Consider the following 12,273-nt stretch of genomic DNA (forward strand, 5'->3'; position numbering starts at 1 on the left):
AACAGAAAATGTGTCTATTTGTATATTCTGTTATGGTACACTTTTACATAGTGGCTGATTTCATATGATAGGTTAAAAAAATCTCTGTTTCTCTGCAGAGTTGAGGCACCTTCTTCAGCTGAGATCACACCTAATGGACCGGTCTGAAAGCTCTGGATAAAAGAGCCCAACCCATATCTGGGCTGACCTACTTTCCGTCTCTTCCATTCTGAACCCCCAAACCTCAATACCACTTTTGGTGTTTAAATAAAGAATGCTGCCATGTTATTGGTCCTGGACACTGCCAATCAGCCCATCATTGGAGGATGAACCGAGGGGCATGTAACACAAACCAGTAACCAGTACAGTGCTCAGAGGTGTTAGTCTTTTAATCCTTTCAACTTTGTATGAGATATGCACAGTTTTAAATGTAGCAGTGACCATGTGATTACAGGATCTGTCAGGATTTATTTCTTTTCTTTTTGGGTTGTCGTCGTCACTTAATTTTTTCTGGATTATTTTTCACTCGCAGCCTTGGATGGTAGAAAACGGGAATGTGAAGGCCCTATTTGGAATGCACAGGCTCTTCATTCATGGCATAACATCATTACATCCTCATGCCAAATCAAAAACCTTGTTGCCTGACAACCACCTCCGCAACATTTTACTGTACGTTAAAGCAGAACTGAAGTTTGCTGTAACGCTTGACACTTTTTTGCACCGTTCACCGCCCTGCCAAGGTTTTTTTTTTTTTACAATCAGATTATTATGGCCTAACTCATGAAATCATTTATTTTAATGTTCTGAAGTGCTTTGGGGGAGGTTGAAGAGAATTTTGTAAGTTTGAGATGATATTTCAGCTTTGAGATGGTGTCCATGTTGGCACTTGTGCAATAATGTTTAGCCATTTAATTTAAATTTCGGACTCATTCAGTAACTATGCGTTAATGTGAGGGTGTGCCTATTTGTATTATTTAGGCTCTTGTTTTTCATTGCATGCAAAGCGTTATTTATCTTAACTGTTTCTCCGATGTTTTAGCTAGTTTGTCAAGACCTTCTGATTGTATTGAATTCCATTCATCCATTGTTTTCTCTCCTCAGATCAGCCAGACAGTATCTGCAAAGTTATATTTCTAGTCTATTTTCTGCTTAATGTTAAGCTTTGCCTAAACGGGATCATGGGTTTTAAGCAAAAAGCTAAAAGTAATCATAGTACCCTTTGCCTTAAGTTACAAAATCCCTGTAAGAGGACAAAGGTTCACCTCTAAAAAGCAAACAGGCTTTTTTGTCTGTTTTTAAATGTCAGAAATAACTGACAATGCACCCCCCCACCCCCTTACGAAATGCTCGACAGGACAGTGTTATGCATCATCAGACTTCCTTTTTATCAGAACTCTCGCTACATGCTTTCAGAAAAAAGATTTTAAACTTGTCTCAGAACTTTCCGGTAGCTCTTGTGGAAATACTAAAATCCACCTCTTGTATTATTTCATCTTGAACATCATGTGATTTAATTTCTCTCCAGTTCTTATCACTTAGTTGTCCCGTATCATATCTCTGCAATCTTATGATGGTACCAAATCTAGGATTGGGATGTTGCATTATTTATTTTGCACTTAATTGAGGTGTTAGTGTGAAAACCCAGTCTCCCATTATGCATTGGAACACCATGAGTGTTTGCTCTTCTATGCCTTTCTGCCTCTGGAAGTCAATCCTCAATTGGCTCTGCTTCTTATATATACATGTTCAAATAGGTTTGATTCCAAAGCCAAAAGTCTGTATTTGCCCCTTTTTTTTTCTTTCTTTCTTTTTTTTTTTTTTTTTTTCTTTGTTTAAAAAAAAAAAATCTTATTTTTACCTTTAACCAATATTATTTTACATTGTAGAGATTCTAATTTATGTGATCTTCAGCAACCAAAATATTGATTTGTTCAATTCTGTTTCTGTGTCTGGACTGTTTCTCTACATGATTAATTCACAGACGAGTCTCTGTTATACAGCTGTAAGGTCAAGCAGATGATGGTTGAATCGTTTTAAAAAAAAAAAAAAAAAGATGCGTAACTTATTCACATTTTTCAATTTTATCTTTTAACCAGTTCTTTAAATATATGGTGCACTCAGTGCTACTATTGGGTGAAGAAATAGGTTTCTCAGTGTTCCGTCTAAAAATTAATGTATAGGTACAGTACGGTCTGACCCTATAGCTCAGCACACTAAAGAGTTTTATTTGCAAGACCCTTTATTTGTTTGAGAAAGCAGCACTCAAATCTTAGTTGCTGCAGCTTTAAAAAAATTATCAAATTCTCAACTTTATTTTTAAAAGCGACATTTTATGGATTTCATTGATGTTTTCGAGACTTAATTGTGGTAATGTGTATATATAACACAGATTTTATGAAGCATCCAAAAACAGATATGAAAGATATTTTTCCATTGTGACTGGTATTTATCAAAAATGGTATAAAAATAGTTCTCAGCCAAACATTAACATTTGTATAGACTGGGTCTGTACATTATATTGTTGCCTATATCAGTGTTTATTTTGCTATGTTCAGAATTGAATAAATCTATTATTGAAATTATTCTTATTCAGGGCATTTCAATGGCAAGGCATTTATAAAATGGGTTAATTTAAACAAGTTCACCATCTTTTTCGTTGCTCGTGTAGCTTAGCACTTTAAAACCTCTGAATGGAACTAAATGGAAGCCTTCTCAAGAATCTACAAACTACTTTAATATAAACACATGCAGAGTTTGGATGTGTACATCACATGTATTGATGGGTCAGAACAGATGCTAGAGTTATTCTTGGGGTTTCTCTGCTTCAGGGGTGGAAAGATTACTGAAAAATTATACTCAAGTAGAAGTACTGTTACTTCCCAAAACATTTAGTAAAAGTAGCTGTCCTAAAAACTACTCAAGAGTAAAATAGTAGCTAATTTAAAAGTATTCATATGCCCCATTATAATGAACAATATATGCCAACTTTTAAAATGCATCACTTATCTATGATAAACACTACATGAGTCTGATTCCAAAAAATAAAAGGGAAACATGATAACAGACATTAAAAGATTAAAATGTTATTTTCAATATACTGATCACCATTTTAAATCAGTTTATGTGTAGGGTCTGAATTTCCCTTAATGCTGACGGGGTGTTATTGTTGTGCATAAAATATGTCCAAACAATGCAAGGAATGCAAAAAAAAAAAAAAAAAAGAAGCTTAATAAGCAGGATCACTTGGCACAGCATGTCCTGCACAATAGAGGATGTATAGCTGGCATGGGAAAAGTTGTTTGGTACAGGAGCTACATCACTCTTAAAAAGGAATAATTCACACAAAACCTTTCTTTCTTCTGCAGAACACAAATTAAGATTTTTAGAAGAATATCTCCGCTCTTTTGGTCCATACAATGAAAGTGAATTGTTGCTTTTTCATAAAAGTAGTCTAATCCATGTGCCTCCAGTGATTTAATCTGCCTTTAGAAGTGATATGATAGACGTGGTGAGAAACAGATCAATATTTAATTCCTTTTTTACTATTAATTCTCCCTGCTCAGTCAATCTCCACTTTAACTTTCACTTTCTTTTTGTGTTTTTGGTGATTCACAATCTTCATGCACCTACAGGGCAGAGAGCAGATTTTCAAGCAAAAATGGACTAAAATATTGATCTGTTTCTCACCCACACCTGTCATATCAATTCTGAAGTCATGGATTAAAACACTGGAGTCATATGGATTACTTTTATGATACCTTTATGTGCTTTTTGGAGCATCAACATTTTGGCATCCCTTCACTTAAATTGAATGGACCTACAGAGCTGAAATATACTTCTAAAAATCTTAATTTTGAAGAAAGTCATAGGCAGATGTCATGAGGGTGAGTAAATGATGAGACTTTTCATTTCAACTTTTCACATTGTCCTCTTTTTGAGACACAAATGTACCTCATTGTATCTTTTAAGCCCAGAAATAGTTGTTCTCATTCTAATGCATGATGCACAATTTTCTGAAGTTTGTGATTGGTGGAATATTCTGCTGAAGTATTCCTCTGCACATGTTAATACTTTTCTATTTTTATAAAGGCTAATCTTAATTATAAATTATTTTACCATCTCTACTTTAATGGTAAATTATTATACCCATTAACACTCTCTACATAAAAAATGTCACTGTTTTAATCCATTACATGAATACTTCTAAAGCTACTTGAAGTTATTCAGCCAAAAGTAGTGAGTGGTTTTCGTGTTTCCTTGTTAGTGTTGTTTGATTAATAGCTTTTATATGACAGTCTACTAGACATTCGGTTAGATGTACAATTCGGTTAGATGTACACTTCAAAATGTTGGACAAATGTCCAACATTTTGATGCAAATACGCTTTTTGTCCCACTGTTTATTTTCACTTTAGACATAAACGACTGCGTTTACATTAAATCCTCTCCAAGATGGCGTTGGCCGAATTATAGTGTATTTGAGCATTGGCGCTGCATTGACTGACGTCAGGAAATAAAAAGTCAAACTTTTATATTTCAACTAACCAGTGGTGCTCTTGCTATCCCCAGCCCTATTAATCTAAGTAACAGATTAAATACATGCTACGTTATAGACACAGTCTAGTAAGCAAATTTACCTCGACAGGTTTCTTCAAATTAGAGGCAGGATTAATGCTTAAACAAGTTAAACTCACATGACACGATCATGCAATTGGCCTTTTCCCCTGTGAAAATCCCTTTCAGATGTTCAGCTGTAAACTGTGCTTGAATCATTCTCCACAGTTGGCGCCAGATCTACAGCTGCCATTCAAGTTTTTATCCTGTGATTTGATTTTACGGGAGTCTCAAGACTCTCCCTAGCCAATCATGTTGATAGATAAAAATAAAATCAGGACAGGGAAGTAGTGCAGTTACAGCACTTAAAATATACTCAGTTAAAAATTTGTATACTTTTACTTATTTAAAAAAGTACAATTCTTGGGGAAAGTAGTTAATTACAGTAACATGAGTATTTGTAACTTTACACCCCTGCCTTGCTTTAATCTAAAGGTAAGGCAAAACCCACATGCTTGACTACCTTTTAATATGAAAAGTCCTTACAAAATTCTTTGAGCCATCTGAAAGATTAACAGTGACAATTCCACAATCGCACAATAAAATATTTCCTTACATTTATTGATTTCATTTAGACAGTATATATCCTCAGATTAGAACACATTAAGGCGATGATGGGCAAAATCAAGACTTCAGTTCCTGAAAACTCAGGTAAAAAAAAAAAAGGCACTTGGCTAGTTTTCATACAATAAAGGGTCTCAATTGACAACTTAACAGTATTAATAATAGTAGTTAAATAATGCATTAAATAATTAATTTCACACCCAACATTAGTCATTGTGGGATATTTATATGGTTGAATGCAGGATATATTGAGCTGCATTATGATACGGAGAAGGCACAGCTGAGGGGCTGAACAGAAAAGTGGTTATTTTGTTCTTGCTTGATATGCACTACATATAACATCTTCTCAACAACTATTGTAACTAAATGTCAATACCAAAACACCAATCAACAACATCAATTCCCAAACACACATAAGAGAAAAACAGAAATGCTGCAAGAAAGAAAACATTTTAAGTTGGTGTAAAAAGCCTTCAGTTATTGGGTAGTCCTGTAGCTCGACTGGTAGGCCATGGTGCTAACAGTACAAGGGTCATAGGCTCAATTCCCAAGGAATGCATCCTGATAAAAATGACCTGTAAGTAACATCTGCCAAATAAATAAATGTAAACTACCTTGAACCTAATATGACCCACATACACACAATTTCACACTGTTTGTGTAAAAAAATACAATATGCTCTTCATTCACGGAGCAGGAAAACAAAAAAATAAAAACACTCCTGATTAATTCCCTCTTAGACATGACACAGGAAAAATTATTTAAAAATAAGAGGCAAGGTGATTTCACTCATTTCTGATGGGAATGCATCCTTCCATCTCAAGAACCTCCGGCCAGCCTTCATATTTGTTTGTCTCTGCGTTGTTCTTAATGTGCTGGAGACAAATGACATGTGTTAGAGAGATTAAGAAACTTTTTAAACTTACAAGGTTCCTGCAAATTTTCACCAATACATATTAATGGCTTTTCCATTTCTTTGATAGTTTAAGGTACTGATATATTTTTGAAAATTATTTTATAGAGATTGCACTCAAAGCGAATTCTGATCAAAGAAATTAGAGGTGTCTGATATATCGGTTTTACCGATTAATTGGTGAAGATGTCGCTTTTTGGTACTATCGGTTATCAGCTGAAAGTTGTTGTTTTTTATTATTCCTCCATTGCTGGAGGACTCTACAGTTAGAACAACTTGGCTCTACAGTATATCAGCTGCTTCTAGAGGAGAAATAAAAACAATCACTGACTGACAATATTTATCCATATTTTTATCCTCACTTCAATGCAAATTTGATTATTTAGATGATATAAATCAAGTGTTCTAAATTGAAGCGAGGGCATTAACTACAGAAGCTCCCCGGCCTGAGAGAACGAGGGAGAAATGTGACGGGGGAGCGTGGGGCCGGGTCATGATTCCGCACACCCGGCCCCTAATCGGGCTATATCCGAGAGGGATAAAGGCCGACTGGAAGCTGCAGTGCGACAGAGAGAGAGATTTACAGACAGCTGTCTGACATGTGTGTGTTTGTCTTTTTGGTTACATTTATAATTAAAATATTATTTATATTGTCAAGCCGGTTCTCGCCGCCTCCTTTCCCTGTAATCCCTTTACAATTATATAATTAGGGATGGGCATTTTCAAGTAAATTTGCAGTCGAGTACTCTAATCCACAAAAAACAAGCACTCAATTACTTGTAAATCAAAATGCATGTTAAAAATATCAAGTATGACACAGGGGTTTACGCTGTGTCAAGTTTAACAAATGTAAACTTTTAAAAACATATCTCAAGACACCTGCAATTGGTCAAATTTACCTGCTCAAAGGGGCTCTTGGTTTTGATTCCTTTGGCTCCAACAAATACCCAGTTATCTCTGAAGCCCAGATCATTGATGCTTGTGCTGCCCAAATCCGCTATCAGCTTTCTAGACTCACTGGTTAACCTGTTTATAATCCAAATGAAAAAATACATAAATAGACAAACCAAGAAGAACAGTATGTACTGCTCTAGTTCTTCGAAGGTGTGTAGAAGATGTCTCGGGGGACTCACTTTGTTGCAGGATCATCAAAGGTGGCCATCATGACAATGGTTCCATCTTCTATTTCATTCAAGAACTTGATAAGCGGGCTCACGTCTGGGCAAGAATGGCCATTTAAAGAAAAACTCAACTTAACACAAGCATTTGAAAGTTTGGAATTTCTACGAAAGTTGAATGTTTTTGAAAGAAACAGATACTTCTGTTCACCACGGTCACATTAAATTGATCAAATCGGACAGTTAAGACATTTATAATGTTACAGACGACTATTTCAATTTCAAATAATGTCTCACAAAGGTTCAACATCTCAAAGTTAGATTCATCCATCTATAATTCTCTTTTCTAGTGGTTTACCATCCAAGGATAAGGTGACACAGTGTATTCTTACTTATAATACTTAATAATAGCCACTCAAAATGTTGCTTTGCCATTACAGGTAAATATTATATTTTAAATAGTAATAATAATTTGCAACATTAATAATATTTTTGACAGAATTTCTGATCTACTTTGGTGTCTGTGTTTTTCAAAAACATGAACATTTCTTGGTGTTTACAAACTTTATTGGTGTAAGCAATGCTGAAACAAGATATCAGAGAAAGAAATACATATGAATGAATACGTACCTCCAGCCCACATGTCAAAGGAATCGGTCTTTGTGAGATTCCCGAACTTCCCTGAAAAAGAAGATCATGGATTAGTGCATTACAACTTTTCTGTCTAAGCACCTGACTTCCACAAAAGACTTGCCTACCAAATATTAACCCACAACTGCTGCAAACAGTTTTCACGTTGTGAAGGTTTCAGCATTAGCAGTGTTTCTATTAACATAAAAAGGAGGCGTACCATTAATTAAAGCGATGTTTATACCCCGTCCGATGTTGTTCTTCACTCCACTCATTAATCTGATGAAACAAGGAGTTAAAACACCAAACGTCAAACTCATTGACTATCTACAAGTCCCACCCAGCAGGATGTAGTGATTCTTTTAATGGCCTGATTGCACCACTGCAGGTAAACACCACAAGCCTTTCATTCGAAGCCACTGACAGGATCTGTATTTTTCTATCATGTTTACAAAGGTTAAAGCAATAGCTGCAGCAAGTGTTGTGTAAGAAGTGATAAAACCTACATGTTGTCCTGAAGGCACATTTTCGGGCCGACAACGCTGGCTGCCCCACTGGTGATCTTAAAAGCAAAATGGTCCTCAGGACAGGATTTAGAGAGGCCGCATTGGTGGTGTGGAGGTTTGGTGGCTGAAAGCAAAGTTCATATCAATAACTTTTCTGTTTCTCACACATGCTTTTCTAAAAATATTCAAATATTCATAACTTATTCTGCGTTAACTGTGTATTGGGAGTTACTGCAACTACAAAAATGGCAATTCTAAAATGCAATTCAGAACTGTTCTGCACTCAGAAATTTGTTTCTATGGCATCACTCATACCACCAAAATGGATCCATGTGCGGCTTTGTTGTTGATGACATCACGATACAAAATCACTACATTAATTCACCTTTCTATGCCCTTGCAAAATATTGATGAACAAAGAAAGCACACCAGATTACTGGCTATAATAAAATGGGCTATGACTGAAATATGCTTATTGGTAAATAACTAACTCCCTTCCCCGCTAAAGCCGTTGCCATTTACTGTCAGTTTTACATGATATCACAAACATTCAAGTGAGAGGTGAAAGATTTTTACCTATTGGAAACTTGTAAAATGGTATGAACGCAGTATATTCCCCACCGCTTGCGGGTTTGTTTAGTTTTTTCACTATAATTGCATTTTGAAAGTGATAATGACTAAATGTCTTTCAGCAACCAGTAAATGTACAACAAATCTCATTAATAAAAGTACAAATAAATCTTTTTTTTTTTTTTTTTATCCAAATGTAATACTTTAATAATTAGCTAGTGTAAACCTCATATCAGCTGACTACTAATGGGAAGGACGTGTTCCCCTCAATGTTTACATGTACACCAATTCTCTTATTATTGCAATAATCAGAGAATAAGGAATAATCAGATTAAGGAAGTTTACATTATTTGTGCGAACCTCTTCAATCCCGTTTACATACTACTTTCCATTACTCTGATTATTTGCTGAGAAATGTGACATTTTAAATTATAATTTTTTTATATAAATTAACATTAGTTACAAAAAAACAACTTGCTCCAACCATGTACATTTAACTACAGTATGGCATAAGGAAAATTATGCAATTCTTTTTGAACGATTCACTAAGAACCGTTCAAAAGAGTCATTTGTTTGTCGGACTACACTGGTTGCTCTGTTTTGATTCAATAAAAATAATCAGTTCATAGGAGTCATTTGTTTGTGAATCGGAATACACGCGCTCGATGTTGTGTTTCGCCTGCAAGGGCAAACTCAAGAGTGACATGTTCTTTGCAATTATTTTGTGGTATATGGTCTTTTTATCTCACCAACATTCAAGTCAGAACGCAAAAGGAAATTCACTACTCGGGTAAATATGTTTTGTTTTGCTGTGGGGCTTTAGAGTCTGCAGTGGTTGAGCACCACTGCTTGAAAATGGTGCAAGGAACTGCCGTTTACCATAAACCTGAGAAGTGCAGCTTCTTCTGTTTTGTGATGTTTTCGAACCTGTGCTTGATGGTAACTTCATTCCTCTGCAGCACTGGCACAACAATCATGCCACGCTCCAAATCACTGAGATAAAATATTTGCCCATTCTGATGGTTGATGTAAACATGAACTGAAGCTCCTGACCCATATCTGCTAGATTTTATGCACTGCTGCCACACGATTGGATGATTAGATAATTTCATGGATGATTGTTGGTGCCAGACGGGCTGGTTTGAGTATTTCTGTAACTGATGATCTCCTGGGATTTTCACACACAATAATCTCTAGAATTTACTCAGAATGGTGCCAAAAACAAAAAATATCCAGTGAGCGACAGTTCTGTGGAAGGAAATGCCTTGTTGATGAGAGAGGTCAACACAGAATGACCAGACAGATTCAAACTGACAAAGTCTACGGTAACTCAGATAACCGCCCTGTACAATTGTGGTGAGAAGAATATAATCTCTGAATGCTATTCTGAGATGCGGGTTGGAGCTGTTTTGTTGGCATGAGGGGGACCTACACAATATTAGGCAGGTGGTTTCAATGTTGTGGCTGATCAGTTAATGTAAATGTATACATAAAATGGGTAAATATGTACTCACTGCCCGGCTCTGCAGATGCAAATCGTGCTGTTGAGAAAAATATGCTGATTAGCCAATAGCAAATATGTGCCATATCAGTCATTGGGAGAGAATAAACAAATAGCTCTGAGCCATTACTTAACTAAACAAGCATATTATATTATTTTCTAACAGAAGTCCAGTGCATTTTCAGTCTCAAAGACTGTTTATCACAATTTAAAGTCCTGTGTGTGCAACAGATGTTGTAGAAGACATATGGATGAACTCACCAAACACTTTCCCTAATTTAAAATTCATATTCTTTTCTAAAAGCTCCAAGGCAAGGAGAGTAGCCAGAAACAGGATAGAAACCAACCCTGCCAGTTTCAAAAGTCCTGAAAAAGCGATAAGGAAAACAGTTAGTGAGGATAAAGTGCAGAGCCTTTTAATTGTAGTTTCACTTTGCACAAGTGAACTCACTTGTTTCTAAACAATGTACTTAATAAGATCCCTAAAAACACATGGAGCATACTATAATAGTTAAACATGCCCACAATATTGAGTTAGATCATATTCTATCAATAGCCAATTTAAGCAAATAGTAAGCTTTATTAACATGATATACACTATTAGCAGATCTGAAAGAAATAGATCTGACCTCCAGCTCTCATCATCTTGTTCCTTCAGGCAGCACTGGTCACCACACTGAAATCCAGACACCTGAAATTATATCAAATATCATTATATAACAAAATCCTGAATTTGTATATATTCACAGTGAACCATTTATGCTACCAATGGGGTTTTTCTCCGGTTTATCAGGCTGTTTGTACGCACACATATAAAACACTACACACAGGGAAGTGAAAGATTAATACACTTGAAACAAAACTGACTCTCACCCAAAAATGAAAATTCTGTCATTGTGTACTCACTATCATGTTGTTCCAAAACCACATGACTTCTGTTCAACACAAAAATAAATCTTAAGCAGAATTTTAACCATATTGGGAAAAAAAGTATGACGTGAAAGTGAAACGTGACTGAGATCAACGTTCTGCATAAAACAAGTTTTTATGTTCCACGGAAAACCATGAAGCTGAGTGAATAATGAGATAATTTTCATTTTGGGGTGAACTATCCCTTTAATAGGCCTATACATTCATATGTACTGTGTGTATCAGTCTTCATCTGACTTAATCCAACAGCTGTTTGAAGCTTTTATAACATTACCCATTTCCTGAACCCAACAGATCAAAATGGTGGACTTCCATAAAAACATATATTGGTACTGTATTTCATGCGTTTACCATGCATCTATCAGACCTTCAGCTCACGATATAGCACCTTAAACAAACACTTCTGTAAATACAAACATGTAAACGAGTTTACTTATTAATTTATCGTAAAATAGAAGGTGACAAGTGTTTGTCAACAACTGCAGTTAAGTGGATGACAGTAGTACGTTAGCATTAATTAAAAACTCAAACAAAACAAGAATAAACCTCAAACCGACAAAGAATTTAAAATATACAGCTACTCTGTTGTGAGACTGATAATGAATGGAAAGAATGAGAAAAGCATTAAATACCTGATCCCACTGAGGAAGCAGCGCTCAATGTGCCTGCACTTCCGGGTCACTAATAGAGTGGGCTTTGGAAGCAGGATGCGTTTCCGGAAGTATATTTTTTTCGGCCGCAAGCAAATAATTGTTGGTCGTGAGTGCAGTTTAACAAATACACCTCATGCATGCAATGTCCCTACACCAGCACTTTTTGGAAAGATTTGTCCCGATACATTGCTGGTAAGCTTTTCGCTAATTTCTCTCTGTTATGGAGGGATGTGCTGTTGTCTCCATGCTAACAAAGGTAAAAATCAGGAAGAAGTATACCTAATGAACTTATTGAT

The 12,273-nt window shown here is 35.8% G+C and overlaps 2 protein-coding genes across 3 annotated transcripts in view; one reads left to right on the top strand and one right to left on the bottom strand.

The window, feature by feature from the left end:
• Positions 1-3,540, top strand: part of LOC127638759 (serine/threonine-protein phosphatase 6 regulatory subunit 2-like) — a 28,358-nt gene extending 24,818 nt beyond the window's left edge. The window contains exon 24 of one of the 2 annotated variants that reach the window (XM_052120473.1): positions 99-3,540. In XM_052120473.1, the coding sequence (XP_051976433.1) occupies positions 99-147 (49 nt within the window). In that variant the 3' untranslated portion in view covers positions 148-3,540. The remainder of the gene's footprint in view (positions 1-98) is intronic. The other variant, XM_052120475.1, reaches the window with a different exon arrangement.
• A 1,521-nt stretch (positions 3,541-5,061) lies between these two features.
• Positions 5,062-12,023, bottom strand: LOC127638774 (protein FAM3C-like). Its single transcript, XM_052120497.1, has 10 exons — positions 11,957-12,023; positions 11,024-11,085; positions 10,656-10,760; positions 10,408-10,434; positions 8,324-8,447; positions 8,038-8,096; positions 7,818-7,868; positions 7,203-7,287; positions 6,969-7,095; positions 5,062-6,031 (listed from the first exon to the last, which is right to left on the bottom strand). Exons 2-10 carry the CDS (start codon positions 11,037-11,039, stop codon positions 5,942-5,944), a joined length of 684 nt encoding a protein of 227 aa, XP_051976457.1. The 5' UTR covers positions 11,040-11,085; positions 11,957-12,023; the 3' UTR covers positions 5,062-5,941.
• Between the last annotated feature and the right edge of the window lie 250 nt (positions 12,024-12,273).

Source organism: Xyrauchen texanus, chromosome 47 (genome assembly GCF_025860055.1).
Source record: "Xyrauchen texanus isolate HMW12.3.18 chromosome 47, RBS_HiC_50CHRs, whole genome shotgun sequence".
Taxonomy (NCBI): domain Eukaryota; kingdom Metazoa; phylum Chordata; class Actinopteri; order Cypriniformes; family Catostomidae; genus Xyrauchen; species Xyrauchen texanus.